Source organism: Globicephala melas, chromosome 9 (genome assembly GCF_963455315.2).
Source record: "Globicephala melas chromosome 9, mGloMel1.2, whole genome shotgun sequence".
In the NCBI taxonomy this organism is placed as follows: Eukaryota; Metazoa; Chordata; class Mammalia; order Artiodactyla; family Delphinidae; genus Globicephala; species Globicephala melas.
Genome location: NC_083322.1, coordinates 24447179 through 24463336, shown reverse-complemented (window position 1 = coordinate 24463336; position 16158 = coordinate 24447179). Strand labels below are relative to the sequence as shown.

Here is a 16158-nt window from a genome sequence, read left to right as displayed (position 1 = left end):
CAGAGGGCCACCATTTTATAGACAAGGAAATTAATCTTCAGACAAAGTCTCATAATTGAAGAAGGGGGATTTAGACACGTTTTTGACTCCCAGGTGTGTTCCACCGCATCAAACTGCCATTGTTTACTAAATACTTAACTACGGCGTTAGAATCATAGGTTTAAAAGCATCTATGGAATGCTATTTGCCATTTCACATTAATAGCAGCTGTTGCTACTTAGCAGTTCCTAAGCCCTAAATATTAAGCAAGGCCAGAATGAAGAACGGCTTTGAAATGATGTTCCATTTGATCAAGTTCGGCAGTAATTGTCAAAACCGTATACACTTTCTTTGGATTCCTATAAAGCTTCCGCAGGATCGCTGCACCTGCAGTTCCAATTTGCAATTTCCTCAGCCCTCCTTTGAAGTTATTCTTGCCAATTACCTGGTGTTAATATTAATTAAACATGATTTGCAACTTGAAATGTGCTATCAGTGGAAGTCAGCTGTAGGAACATAAAGTAAAAATTTCAATTGAATTAAAATGTTTCCTTTCATTCACAGTATTTTACAACATTAATACTTTTGTCAAATTGATTTTTGCCTGCTGGAAGTCATTTTTCCAAAGCAATGAACATCTATGGGAAAAAGCTGCTTTTTATGTACTTTTTTCTTTCTCTCACTTAAAATACTTTGTTTTATTCTTGAAGCAAATTCATTGCAGTTAATAGAAACTTGATTCTCGTTTATAACCCAAGAGGAAAAAACGCTTTATTTTAAAACTGTACTGAGATAGCTTAAAATGATCAGAGGACACTTTTCCATTGTAGAGGTGGAATGAAATTTCCCTTACTTTATTTCTTGACCCACACCGAAAATAAATTACTATCAAATGTTTTGGCAAGTGTCGGTCATTTCATACACACAAAAATGAATTAATTAAATTGATTTATTGCATTAACATTTCAAACAGATTGTGCCAATCCAAAGACCTCTGTGATCCCTTCCAAGTCTGAGATTTTAAGATTCTGAACACGTCAGACAATAGTCAGAAGCTTCCAGCATTTGCAAATTAGAAGAAAAAGAGTCACGTATGGTAGATTTGACAGAATCAGGTCTGTTCTGCCCCTTGTAATGTGTGGGATGACGACTCGCAGGCCTGTCATCTTCAATAAGGCATTCATAAACACGATGACTGATTAAAGGAGGTGTGTTGCCATACTGTGCAAATCCACAGTGAAAAGATAAAATGCTATCACAGATTCCTTTTATCTTCAAAGATAAAGCTTTAGCTTCCTTGCCCCTTGGCAGCATTAACATTTATTATCCTGTCTTCTTTTTTAAATAATATAATAAGGTAAGACAAAGAAGGGAAAGAATCTGTCTAAAGCCTCAAGGAAGTCATTTATTGAGTCACAAACTACAAGTTCCAGAGCTTATGACAGAAAAGCATGGGTATGTATTATTAACCTTCTTATTATAATATCAATGAAAACATCATATCAAAGCATTAAAACAAGACAGACATAGAGGACTGTGGTGCTAACAACTGAGGATGTGTAACATAGGTGATGGAGAAGTCTTAACCACCAGCAGCAACTAAGCTATTCCCTTCCCTCAAGCCAAAAGAGACCAAAGGGGGAAATAAAAATAAATTAGGCCAGAAAAGACTCTAGATGTCCAAAATTTCCCAGGTGTCATTGAAAAGAACAATAGCTTGGAATTACACAAAGCAGGGAGGCTGAACAGCCGGTACACCACTGTAGAGGGAGTGTCCACTGTGATCCTACTAGGAGGCTCCTGACCACTTAGAATCCTGGGAAAGCTAGACACAAGGATCCCACCGCCCACCCCCGTCTGGAACCCTGAGTCATCCATTAGGTTGCCTCATCTACCCAAGTAGTCAAGACTGGGAGAGTAAACTTCTGCAGCACTTCAAAAGGAACTTTTGAGCTGGTTATATTATGGTCTGCTCCGCTACCAAATTCTGTCTACAGAGCACCCCCCTCATCTTTATTGCTAACTGTTTGTCCTCCTGGTCGACCTCCCATCCCTGTCACTGGGAGTTATCTCCCTAAGTACACCCTTCATCACTACCACCCCCTGTTATGGGTATTAAATTGTGTCTCCCCAAAAGATACAGCAAGTACCTCACAATGTGACCTCATTTGGAAATAGGGTTATTGCAGATATAATTAGCTAAGATGAGGTCATACTGGAGTAGGGTGGGGCCTTTAATCCAATATGACTGGCATTCTTATAAGAAGAGAAGACAGAGACAGAAACAAGAAGGGAAAAGACAGCAATGTGATGATGGACGCAGAGACTGGATTGACGGATGAAGCTAATGAACACAAATGATCACCAGCAAATACAAGAAGCTACCGAGGCAGGAAAGGATTCTCCCCTATAGGTTTCAGAATCAGCATGGCTCTGCCGACACCTTGATTTCAGATTTCTAGCCTCCAGAACTGTGAGACAGTATGTTTCTGTTGCTTTCAGCCACCCAGTTCGTGGTGTTTTGTTATGGCAGCCCTAATATACGCGCTCTCAGGGACATTCCTTGATTCTCTGCCACTGTACCACACACGTTCAGCTGTGCCCTCTGGCAAAGTTCCTGTTCTCTTATGAATATCTGCTCAATAACCTTGACTTTTTCCTCAAGAACTCCTACCATCGCCTATCATGGAAAACGTCAAAGAAGACTGAGAGCCCTCCCATGGCCACAAACCCATCAAGAGAAGAGAAAAGAGAACACTCTGCCCTATTCTTAGCTTTCCCTTACTAAATCTAGCCCATTATTCCCAAATCTTCATTTTTTTTCATTTATACTAATTTTATTTTTCCAGCTTTTTTGAGGTATAATTGACAAATAAAACTTGTATATATTTAAGGTGTACAACATGATGTTCTGATATATGTACACACTGTGAAATAATTACCCACAATCAAGCTAATTCACATCTCCATCATCTCACATAGTTGTATGTGTGTGTGTGTGTGTGTGTGTGTAGTGAGAACACTTGAGATCAACTCTTAGCAAATTTCAAGTATACAATACAGTATTACTAACTATAGTTACCATTCTGTACATTAGATCTTCAGAATTTATTCATCCTGTTTAACTGAAAGTTTATTTCCTTTGGCTAACGTCTTCCCATTTCTCCTACCACCCCCCACCAGCTCCTAGCATTCTACACTCTGCTTTCATGAGTTTGACTTTTTAAAATTCTACCTATAAGTGAGAGCACATATAAGTGACAGCATGCAGTATTTATCTTTCTGTGTCTGGTTTATTTCACTTAGCATAATGTCCTCCAGGTTCATCCATGTTGTCACAAGTGGCAGGATTTCCTTCTTTTTTAAGGCTAAATAATATCCCATTTAACATATATTTTCTTTATCCATTCATCCATCAACGGACACTCAGTTTGTTTCCATATCTTGGTTATTGTAAATAATGCTACAATGAACACAAGAGTGCAGATATCTCTTCAAGATATTGATTTCATTTTCTCTGGACATATACTTAGAAGTGGAATCACTGGATCATGTGGTAGTTCAGTTTTTAATTTTTGAGGAAACTCCATATTATCTTCCATAATGACTGTACCAATTTACACTCCTATCAACTGTGTGCAAGGCTTCCCTTTCCTTTACATCTTCACCAATGCTTGTCATCCCACACCTTTATGTAAAGTTTCTCCCCAAGGGTGTATCTTCCACCCCCTTTAATTCACACTCTACTACATGTTCTACCTCAGCAATTACCCTTCCCACCTCAATTATCAATTTGAATGAGCTTCAGATCTATAGCTCAATTCCTGGCTTGGCTTTAGATCAATGTTCTTTGCTGCTCTTCTCCACAAAGGTATGTACCAGTACTGACAGTTTCTTGGGTTCATAACCAAACTATGCTTCCCACCCCAAACCAACCTTTCCACTTCACTGTCTCTTTTCTATTCATGGTACTTGCATTTTCCCAATTGCCCAGGTTCAGAATTTCAAGCTTCATTTTTTTCTTACCTTCGACCTCTAATTCCAATCAATTGCTAAGTTCCAGAGACTCCACCTCCAAGTGCCTCTCAGGTCTGTTCCCTCTTCCACTTCTATTACCACTACCCCATGTGAGGCTAAGACTGATATTACAGAGGCCTCTCAACTGGTCTCCCCATCTTTCGCTTCTCATTAGCAAAGTCTTAAATACATATCCTAGTAGACCCCTCTCTCCTCGGTAGTTTCCTCCACTGTCTAGAAAATAAAGGATAAAATTACTATCCTATGAGGTAAAGTGCTCACCTATGTGTCCTTGTCACAAAGCCTTCCAGTTTTGTCTTCCATACCTCACTACACAAACTATGATCCAGTCAAATTGTGCTATTTGTTGATCCCAAATATTTTTCTTTTGACTTCTCCAATAAAAATGCTATAGTCAAGGGGCTGAGATTATAACAGCTAGGATATCAAGGGGCTATTTGTCTTATTTTATCAAATAATTCCTGTCCCTCTCTCCCTGAGAAGGATCCCGACCAGAGAAGAGACATCACGGGCATCTGTGTTCATGACCATCATTCACTCATAAACTTCGTTCTCCAAGACTCACGAAGGACACTTCCCCACGTCTCAGATTTTGTTAAAATGAAAAACGTTCTAAACAAACCGTACAGGCATTGTATCCCTAAACAGATTTTCCTTTCACTATCATTCCATTATGATCTGTCAGAATTAATCAGAGACAAAACATAGGAAGCCTCAATTTACACTGAAATTTCTTGGCAATCAACGTTCTTGAAGAGAGAAATCCTGAACAGAGTCCAGGAAAATTTAGAAGAGTCGGGAAAATATACAATTTCATTAATAGGCAGACACTCCAAAAAATGAATGTATGCTCTCCTTCTCAGTCAAGAGACTAAGATTTTTAAAAACACTAGTAACACATTGACAGAGATGTCTTAACGTCGTAGTAAGAGGAGCAAATGTTATAGAACTAATGAATTTTCATTAGAGGCATCAGATCATTTCAGAATGGGTTAAGTTGCTACCCTATGCCATTCCCATTAATATCACTGTCATGTAAAAGGTTTCATTTTCAGCTATTTTTGTTCTGGATAAAATCTTTGTCATTAAAATGAGGGATGATTTTGATATTTAATATATTCCATGGCATACTCTAGTGTGGTACTAATTTGGCCTTTTCAGTATTCTGCATATTAATTGACAACCCAGCCCTCCTCCATTCCCCAGATAAATGAGAACTGAAATAGAATGGAAAGCCAATCACGTCACAGAATACTGAAAGGATCAACACAGAAGAAACAGGTTGCTCTATCAAGAGCATCCTACACAAGGCACTAAAATTATTTTCTCCCGTACTAATGACTAAGATAGAGACAGCAATAATTAATGGTATCGTCTGAATCCTTTTAGGTGACAGTTACCTAAGAAGAGCAATGCTCCTTAAAAGTGAAAACAAAATATTTCTTTTTTAGTAAGAAGAGTAAAACTGCGATCTCACTTAACTTCTAGAACAATGCATTTTATCAGATGCTTCAACAACTGGCAACTCATGTCCTGTACTGAATTTTTCATAGTAATCTGTTTCGTGCACACAAAATGTGCCCTATAGTTGAGAATGTATAGGATCACTGCAGAAAACTTCTCATTTCAATACATGCTCTATTTAGTTTCCTTCTGTCGTTGAATTACCACTTTGGTGAGAACCGACATCAGCTGCTTAAATAATGCATTAACCCTGCTTTCAGAAGCTATTGTTTTCATTTGAGTGGGCATTTCTCCTAAGGATAAACTTGGGATTCTTTTCCAAGAAGGTAATGTAATTTACCCTCATTTAAAGTTCAATTGAATGTTTTGAATCATCTTTATAGCAGTAGTGATATAAATTAAAATTCCAAACAGCACAGATTATGGCATCATGGATGCCACAACAGGAATGAATAGTTGTCCCTTAAATAAATTAAGCCAATCTTTCCAACAAAACCAGGTCTTTTCTACATTTTCTGTAACAGCATAGCACTGGAACAAATGTTAACCACACCAAATATTATGTATAATAAGTTTCCATGTTCTGTTATATGCAGAAGAACAGATCGCAGGCATCTTCAAGTGTTTCGAGAGAAAACCTTATTCCAATAACTTTGTCTTTGCTAATTAGGGAATAAGCCCAAATCACTCCCATGGTCTTTTCCTGCACTGAAGCTTCTAAGAAAAACAATAAATTATCAATATAATTTCCTGCAAGCTCAAAATTACTCAAAAACAGCTAAAGGGCACGTTAAATTTTCGACAAAACATTGTTATTACTTTTATAGAAAAATATGCAAATTTTATTCAGTAATTCTTAGTAAGAACAATAGCATTTGTTAAGTAATGGTAACATGTCTCCTTTCATCCACAAAGTTATATTGTTGGCCAGTCAGCAATAATATTTATGCCCTAAGTTGTTTTTGTTTTCTGGTTTTCCCACGCAGTGTAAGCCTCATGGTTAAACATACACGTAGTAAAACGCCTACAGAGATTTGGATGAGAACCTTGAAAAAACCGGGGACAGAGTTCACGAGCACCCTGTTTTAACCAAGTTTTCACATCTTGCCCTTACCTCAGAGTTTGAGGTAAGAATAAAAATTCAAAAAGTGAAATATGAGAATAAGAATATCGCTTATGTATAGCCTTGGGGGCTACTTCAGTACTGTTTTAAGATGATTACCAGTGTTAATTCCCTCTAGTGTTGGATGTTAAATTCCACTGCCTTTTTAAAAAAACTTAATGACTCGCTAATGTAAACCTCCATCTAGAACAATCAAATAGCATGTCATTTATTCAAATTTACAGTGGCTCTAATGTGCCAGCGAAGTCCCTCGTCAAAACAGACAGCTTTAAAAAATGTTCGCCTGAGTCAGGAGCTCTAATTCCTAAATTAGCACCAAAGTGTCACCTTGATAGACCAAGAACAACAAAATCATTTATAATAAACCCAGCTTCCCCCTAGAGTGGACAGCCTGGGTCACGTATCTCTAGGAGCTCTAATTATCCCATACAGATCAGAGAGCTCTTGGGGGTGCTCAGACTTCTGCAACCTGTCATCTCCAAATGCGATAATCTGATAAATATACGCTTACCGATCTCCCGCGAGATCTGAGTGAAGGCCTCCACACCGCTCTCTCCATAGTTGCCCTCAGAAGCCAGTGTTGACACATAGTTCCACCCCAGTGCCGTCACAATGTCCACCATGGCTTGCGCTTGGTAGGAGTCAGGGGGGACCACCCGAGAGAAGAAGTCATACCTGGTGTTATCACTTAGCTCTGGGGCTGTGGATGCATAGCTGATTTGAGGTATCTGCGAAACAAATGACAGGTCATTTCAACCCATGAGGAATGCTGTCAAATGATGGATCGTCACACAAGAGACTAAATAGCCAAAGCGATACCAGAAACCTAGACAGATCAGCCTGCAGCCAAAATATGGTTTCATGACCACCAATTTAATTAGAACGTATTTTATAAGGGTCTGTGGACTCGCTTTCTTTCAAAGCACATTTCTAAACAGTAAGAAAGGATTTAGTTTGGGTTCAGGTCCCATTGTTTCAGAAGCCAAAGCAAAGCATTTGTGCTTTTTGTTTTTGTTGCTTTTTTATTCTGTACATGATAAGTTCTGGTGTGGAAATGAGGCAGAAATGAACATGAAATGTACATACATGCTTCAGAAAAAGTCACCTCTGAAATCATCTTTGGCTTTAGGACATAAAGGCTACATAATAATGAACAGAGAATTTAACATGAGGCTATTTTTATGCTTGATACCATTTCAGCCTTAAGATTATATTTTTGGTAAAGTATTTTAAATATATAGTTTTGCAAGTCTAGCCACTGCTTATTGATATAATCACTACATACCACAATAAGATTTGGGAATAGCTAACCATGTATCTTTTAATTATAACATCTTTCCAGCCTTCCCACCCTCAAAAAAGAAAAATCACAAAACAGGAATCCATACCACAATTGCTTTAGGAAAAGAGACTATTTTCTGACATAAAAAGGGTGAATTGCTAGAAGATATTCAAAATTAGAGATCGTATGTCATTTCTCCTAAATAAATTCAAGCTGAGAAACAAATTAACTGCATGCCATAAATCTACCCCTAAAAATGTTTGAAATGCAATATTCACTCGTATAAACAAGTGAAGACTCTTACTCTACCAGTGAAAAGTGCTAGGATAGAAGAATACAGGGATGTTAAAGAAGTATGGCAGAAGGACATGCAGGCTAGACGGAGCATGGAAGATGCAGGAAATCTGGCATATAGGCCAGGAAGGACATTTCAGCCACACGAAACTGCATGTCCAAGGCCATAGAGTCAAGAAAGGGCATGGTGGGACTTCCCTGGTGGTCCAGTGGTTAAGACTTCGCCTTCCAATGCAGGGGGTGAGGGTTCAATCCCCGGTGGGAGAGCTAAGATCCCACATGCCTTGCAGCCAAAAAACCAAAACATAAAACAGAAGCAATATTGTAACAAATTCAATAAAGATTTTAAAAATGGTCCACATCAAAAAAAAAAAAAAAAAAAAAGAAAGGGCATGGTATGGTATTGCAGCATTTCACATGGTGGGAATGCAGGATACCAAGGGGGGAATGTCAGGAAGGAAAACTGCAAAGCTGGACAGAAACCAGAGGATGAAGGGCTAGTCAGGTATGACAAGGAGTGTGGATTTTATTACCAAGGCCATGGGGAACCACAGCATGATTGTAACCAAGGAAATGACATAATCAAATTTTTGGTTTAGAAAGATCACATTGGCAGCAGTGGGGAGAGTAGCAACCCTCAAATTTCAGTGTCCACCTGGGCAGCCCCATTCCCAAAGATTCTGACTTAGTATGTCTAGAGATCTAGGAATCTGCATTTTAATATGCCCTCCAGAAGAATCTGATGCAGGTGGACTCACGCTATGCTTAGAGATAAACTGAACTAAAGGGAAACCATACTACATGCAGGACAACCAGTTAGAAAACTACTACAGAAATCTATGTAAGAAAGTATAAAAACTGAAATAAGGCAGTGGCAGGTGGAAAAAGGAAGGGTGTAGAAGCTGTAAGTATCTAAAAGACAAGGAAATGTGTAAGAAGAATGTGTACTGACTCTCAGTTTTATGGCTTTGGTATCTGAGTAGACGATGTTTGCTATTTACCAAGACAGAAAAACAAGAGAGATTCTGGAAGACAAAAATGATGTGTTCAATTTTTGATTTGTTTCTTTTGAGGTTCCTGTGAGATGAATGAAAACAACTAAAAAGTGGGCAATAATACTGTGGGATCTGGAGTTTAAGAGATGTGCATCTCGTTACTCCTCTGCTGCCTTGCTGTGTTGTGAAAGTTCAGAGGTCAAAATGATTCCACGATGCACTAACTCAGGTTGCTTGGTTGAAGATGCAGGTTTGACTTGTACATAAAACCATTAATCCTGCTCTCCATCAGATCCTGCAGCTAATGTCAGTGCTCTGATGTCAAAGAAGCTGCCGTTCCATCTTCCTAAACAGGGCTACACACTCTGGGATCCAACCATCACTTATCACTCCCTGGCCAGATGATTCCCAAGCCACAAGGAGGTTTTGACTCTCCTCCTGACACCTTTATAAACCCTCAACATCTGTATCCAAACCTTTCTTAGGTCTAGAGTCCTACTCCGTATTGGTAGCCAGTGAAGTGACATTGAACATCCTAAGACATGAAAGCCTCCTTGCCCCGGGAAGAGAAGTAAAGGAATGTGCTTGGAGCTCTCCAGGGTGCTGCAGGATTTGTTCCGCTTCTGTGTAACCTGTGTCTATCTATATTGCCTACAAAAAATGATTTAGCCTATTTCACACCCAATTCTTCCGGTAGGACCAAAATAACTTGCCTGTTAACACTGTGGGATCATGAAAACTAGTCCCGACCTGCCTCCTTTTTGCCCTTTCGCTTTCTCTGCCAGATACACCAGCCATCTCTTGATAGACTGTTCCCTTGATTAGGCTTTGTGTCTTTGTAGCAGATAACTACTTAGCAAGGACACCCGTCCAAATCTCTAACCACACACCAAATCTTGGATTTTTTTTACCTTTTCTTGCTTGCTTCTAGAGGACCAGGGAAAGAGACAATGGATGATTCAGTGAGGTCTACACTTTACTAGGTAAAACTTTCCCAGAGATCAAGAGCATGTTCATTTCTATGTTCTCATGAAAAAGATCCATGAGCCTGACCTTCATTTTGTTTGTTTGGTTGGTTTTTTTTTGCGGTACGTGGGCTTCTCACTGCTGTGGCCTCTCCCGTTGCGGAGCACAGGCTCCGGGTGCGCAGGCTCAGTGACCATGGCTCACGGGCCTAGCCGCTCCGCGGCATGTGGGATCTTCCCGGACCGGGGCACAAACCCATGTCCCCTGCATCAGCAGGTGGACTCTCAACCACTGCGCCACCAGAGAAGCCCGTGACCTTCATTTTGGAAGGGATTCTGTGTGTGTGTGTGTGTGTGTGTGTGTGTGTGTGTGTGTGTGTGTGTGTGTGTGTGTGTGTGTGTGTGTGTGTGTAGGAGGGGATGGGGAGCATTCTCTAGCAAATTCTACAGCACTCTACCATTTCCTTGTCCTATTTGGATGTATAATAATCCTCCCACTTCCTCAGCTGCCCAGAGTCCAGCAGGAAAATGCCCTACACAGCCCCCACCCTGCCTATAATAATGAGTCACCCTTTTCTAAAAATGAGCACAAAGTGTGAAAATCTAGTGTTTGAAACCAAAACTAATTATCTCAAATTACTACCTTCAGTCAGTCACTTTCAGGGCTGTTTAATTAGCAGTCAGCATCATGTGTAGGATTAATTAAACAGGTGTAAAGTGTATATAAAATAAAAGTGCAGATAAGAAATGATTGTTTGAATAATTAGGTAAAGGACTTTCTCCGCAAAGTCTTGGAGAGTTTTCTCTTTGCGGATCAATGTGCGGAAAAGTAACGTGAGAGTATGTGTTTGTATTTTCATTTGTTCAGTTCTTGCTATGTCTCAGCCTACAATAATAGACACCAGGGTATACAGAGCATATTTCAAGACTTTTCAAATTGTCATGGAGTCGCATCTCATTTTTAGTTTATTGTGGTCGACCACTAAGCATTGGCTCATTCAGTATTTTAATTTCTGTGTTGGTATCCCCAATATTTCCACTACCCTCAAATTAAACTCCTACTGGCAACTAAAGTGGGAATTATTTTTAAACCTGGAATGTTTCTTTTTCTTTTCCCTACACTGAATCCATCCTAACTAATCCCTTCACCCTGGAGGTTTCAGCTACTAGAAACAAAAACAACAATTAAAAAAAAAAAATGTAGTGGATGGGGCATAGAAGTAAAGAGGGAAATGAGAGGGAAAAGGAGAGTGTACCAAGAAGAGAGGCATTAAGGAATGCATTCTGCCTCAGCTCATCCTTTGTAAGATGTCACATTCTTTGTAAGCCTCTGTTAAGTCCCACTTGCCCATTCAAGGGATAATATCCCAACTCTTCAGTCTGGCTCCTGAAGCCCTGGTGTCGGATTCTGTCCCATCCTCTTTCCCAACTTCAAGCCTTTGCTGTCATACCCTGATGGCACCTTGCATCCCTGCCCACGCTGTTCTCTGTGTAGAGAGACCCCTCTCCTCCACCTGGTGGTCTTCTGCACAAATGCAATATCCAGCTCAAAGTCTGGGATTAACATATACACACTACTGTATATACAACAGATAACCAACAAGGACCTACTGTATAGCACAGGGAACTATATACTGTATATCTTGTAATAACCTATAAGGGAAAAGAACCTGAAAAAGAATAGATACATATATGTATAACTGAATCACTTTGCTGTACACCTGAAACTAACACAACATTGTAAATAGACTGTACTTCAATCAATCCATCCATCCATCCATCCATCCACCCCCTCCTCCCTGGGAAGCTCTCACTAACACTCTCAGGCAGAGCTGTCTTTTGTTGCCCCTTGTCCCGCAGCCTCCATCATCTGTCATCATAACCACAATTGTGTGCTGGCTTAGGAGCCCCTCAGGGACAAGGTCTCTGTTGATTTATTTGGTGTCATCAGCACCTAATAGAGCAAGTACTCAATGAATGTTTGGAGGCAATTAATTACTCAAACTGCGGCAGGAATTTTGATACAGCCTCTTCCCCATGGCCCCCTACCCTACATTCCACCAAAATGTCATGTGGGCTCTTCTCCATTTGTGCCTCTCGATCTTCTCCATCTTGCTGTATGTCCTAGGAGGTTGCTTTGTGACTGTCTCACCTGGGCTCCCTCACTTTAGGCTTTCAGTTGAATTTGGCCCGTGGAAGGCACCTACAGAAGATGTGAGGGCAGGAGAAGACAGAAGGGAGTAGTGAAGTCCCCATCTCCTTCCCCCGCCACAGCCCTCACTCCGTGTTTCTCTACCTGAGTCCTTATCCGCAGCTGAGGCCCTCACCAGGTTCCCATGATGAGTCACTGCCCGTGGCCCTTCAGGTCTTCCCACGGTTGCTAGTTCCCGAGTTCTCCCCATCTCAGGTTTGGGACTTTAACTGTGCCCACGCCTTATAAATGGTCCTTTTATTCACCTCTCTTCTATTATCCCGTGAGTGTGCCGGAACCCTACCAGTCCACCCACTCTTCCAGGTCTCTGCAGAAGGGACATCGCTGCCCTGCCTCCCCACCCTCAGCCCTGCCTTAACCTCCTAGCTCTTCTCCATCCACTTTCCCTCCCAAGCCTCCTCCATCACTTGTACTTACAGGATGTTTCCCTTCCCTTTCTTGGTTCAGCGCTTTAAGGCATCAAATTGCACCATTTGGAAACACCTGTCATTTTGCCTTTTTTTCCCATTTCTTCTTTTCCTTGTGCTGAGGTTTCATAAGAATATGATGTGTGCTTAAAATATGGCCAGTTTCCATTACCCAGATAAAGCATATCTGCAGCAATCAGTTGCACGACTCAAGATACCCATCACCATACCCTGCTTTAAAAATTGCTTGAGCTTCCATTTTCTGATAATTGTTTTGGTTCGAAAAAAAACCCGCTCCTTCTCCCACTATATTTTCACTTCAGTCTATAAAAGAAGAGATTCCTACCCTCAGCCTAATCCCTCTTGGGGAGTTCCAGAATGCATGTTTCCTACCCAGACCTCCTCCTCTTATGTATTCTCCCAAAGGGGAGGAGAAACTGAACGAGAGGTCAGAGTTCCGTGCTTACTGGGCAAGAGTGGATAATGCTCTGCCTTCATTCTCTGACCTGCCCACACACAGCCCAGGCTTGTTTCTTTTCCCTGTGTGGTAAGAAGAACAGGTAGGGTCTCCTTTCTTGGGACAGAAGCCCACCGCTTTCCATATTCTACTGACAACAGGTGAGTGAGAGCATGAAGTCCATGCCACTGGTTGAATAAGAGACGTCAAGTCTTCTGTGCAGGCAGAAGCGGGTCCCAAGCTTGAGATGTGATGTAGGAGTAGGAGGCCCCATTTCGGCCTCAGGTCCACGCTGGATCCCTTCTAATCCAGCCATGTGTCTGGGAAGTTATCTGGTGTTTGCCCAGCTCTTAATAAAACTAATTACTTGATCTGCATTAGCTAGGTATTCTGTGAATCTTGGACTGACATACTCTAATATATTCCAAAAGTTTAACTTAGATCTCAACCTAGTTCTATTTCAAAAGAAATTCATGTACAGTTTCTTAGCTATTTTGTTAAAGATAAAAACAAACATATATATATATTTTTTCTTTTTAAATAGTAGTTAGCAGATATTATTGTCCTCCAGTGTCTGTTTTCTACTTCTTCCAGATAGAACCCCAGACTTTTACCTAGGACTTGGCCACTTAGAAGAAAACTACATTTCCCAGCCTTCTTTGCAGCTATGATCATTAGTATAGCGGTGAGTGTAACTTCTGAAAACATGTCCTTAAAGGGAGACAGCAGGCCTTTCTCATGCCCCTCCCCCTTTCCTACTGGCCAGAACTTAGACATAATCTAATATTCAGCAAGTCATCTCAGGCCATGCCGTAGGGATGGTAGAACAAAACGGCATGCCCTGACCTAGTCCAACCCACTGTGGTATCTGGATTCCTGAAACCACCTGATGGTCTTCCAGCTTCCATTCCTGTCCCTCTCAAATCCATTCTACACCAGCAACCAAACTGATCTTAAACAAAATAATAATAATCAGGTAATACCAAAATCTTGCTGAAAGCCCTTCAGTCATTTCCCCAATAATCTTAAAATAAAGCCTAAAACTCTTTCCACAGGACCCTGCAATTCAGCATCTGACCTCTTTTCCCCTTGCTAACCTGACTCAGTGGACTGGCTTCCTTTCTGTTCCCTGGCCCAGCCAAGCCCTATTTCTTCCCCAGGCCTCATGCCCATTGCTTCATACACTTTCTAGACAGAGCTGAGAGTGCTTACAGCTTCCTCAGGTAGACTGTGCCTCTCCCTGTTGAAGTCACTGAATCTAACTCCACACGACTGACAGGGTGAGATGGGATGTTACTGAGATGCAAAGGGGCCGAGAGACTTTTACCACCCTAAATACTCTTTCATGGCCCAAGAAGATTACAATTCCACCCCAGGTGCCTCTTTAAAGTTCCCTACTGTTTGCACATTAAAATACTACGTTAAGTTTGAAACTTTCCACATCTGCCTAAAGTGACATGAATCCCGTGTCCATTTTCCCCAGTTTCTGGTTTGCCAAGGATCCCATAGGAAGCCAAGACACCCCTGACAGGCAATGAGCCCTAAAGCACAGCTCAGAGGAAGCCCCTGAGGATCATAGGAAACGTAAGCCTTCCTGCAAGAAACTCACATACATCTGAGGACAGATTTGCAGACAGAAGACAATTTAAGACCTGAGCCACACACATCTTCACCATCAATTCCTACTAAAAAGGTTTTTGTGCTTTTTCATCTCTACAAAAACCTCATCCATTGATTGTCGACCTTAATGGTAGAAGAGGTTGGCGGGTTGGGTTCTTGGTGCTTTTCAATATCATCATTGGTTTTCCCCAGTGAAAGATCAGCTTGAAGCCATGCTCTTCCTCAGGGGGTAGTGCTTGTCTGAGCACTTCTTCAGTGATGCTGGCCTTAGCAACAGCAGCCATCGCTATGATAGCTTCCTGCCACCTGGTCTTGGGATGGATTTGTTTTCACTGCAGAACCAGGTCCAGAAAAGCATAATGATTACAGCCATTAACTTTGTCTTTTCAAATTCGACTGCTCTCTGGTATTGAAACTACTAGTTGCTTGCGGCAAAACGTGAGTATTTAATTAGAAATTGGATAAAAATGAGGAGTTGGGGCTAGAAGTCAATGTTCAGCACACACCTTCCCCTCCTCACACTACCCTGAGCTTTCATGCTCCTCTCAGATTCATGAAAATGGAATAAGGAGAGGGAAAAGGAGAAAGGAACATGGGGCTAAAGCGTGAAGTAATAATAAGAGTGACGACTATCCTGAATTTGTTTCTGAAGTACTATTCCCCTCCCAAACCAAGACCTGCTCAAAGAAATCCACACAGTGGACAGAGAGTAAATTTCCTGTTTGTATAAGTTAATGCCAAATGTGAAATTAGTCCATGACTCTCTTCTCAGTTGAATTCCCACCGTTGATTCAGAGAAGGACCCAAGTTTTTGTGTTTTGATGCACTGTGGGGTTTAGCAAGAGAAAAGGAGAGGTGGTCTATTGAAACGGGAAATTGTGGAGGCCACGGAGAGAGAGAATGATTTCATTGTACCGTAACATTATCCTTCTCCGCAACATCAGCTCATCCAGAGAAAGCAACATCTAATTATACACGCGCAGTGAAAGGGCCTGTGGTCAGTTAACACAACTAAGTATAGAGCAATGGTTAGAACATTTAAGGTCATAAGTGTAATTCTATTATGATCCAGGATACAGACCTTACCTCTCACCAGAAACTTCCTTCTCACAAACGCACAGCACCCATAACAGAGCCAACCAGAGAAGGATGAGACAAGGTCAATCCATTCTCACTAGCAGATAAATAATTCAAAGAGGGTTTGCTGCTGATGGTGAATCTGAAATTTCAGAGGCAAATATGAAGAACACGAAGTCATAGGAGGTACACTTTCTTCAAAAGATGAATAATGCATTTTTGTACATATGTATGTATGCCTGAAA

General features: G+C 40.9%; 1 protein-coding gene across 5 annotated transcripts in view; it reads right to left on the bottom strand.

The window, feature by feature from the left end:
• The window catches only part of GRM8 (glutamate metabotropic receptor 8), a 794344-nt gene that overhangs the window by 602129 nt on the left and 176057 nt on the right, over nt 1-16158 (bottom strand). For all 5 annotated transcript variants that reach the window (XM_060305370.1, XM_060305367.1, XM_060305366.1 and 2 more), the window contains exon 3: nt 7116-7332. In XM_060305370.1, the coding sequence (XP_060161353.1) occupies nt 7116-7332 (217 nt within the window). The remainder of the gene's footprint in view (nt 1-7115; nt 7333-16158) is intronic.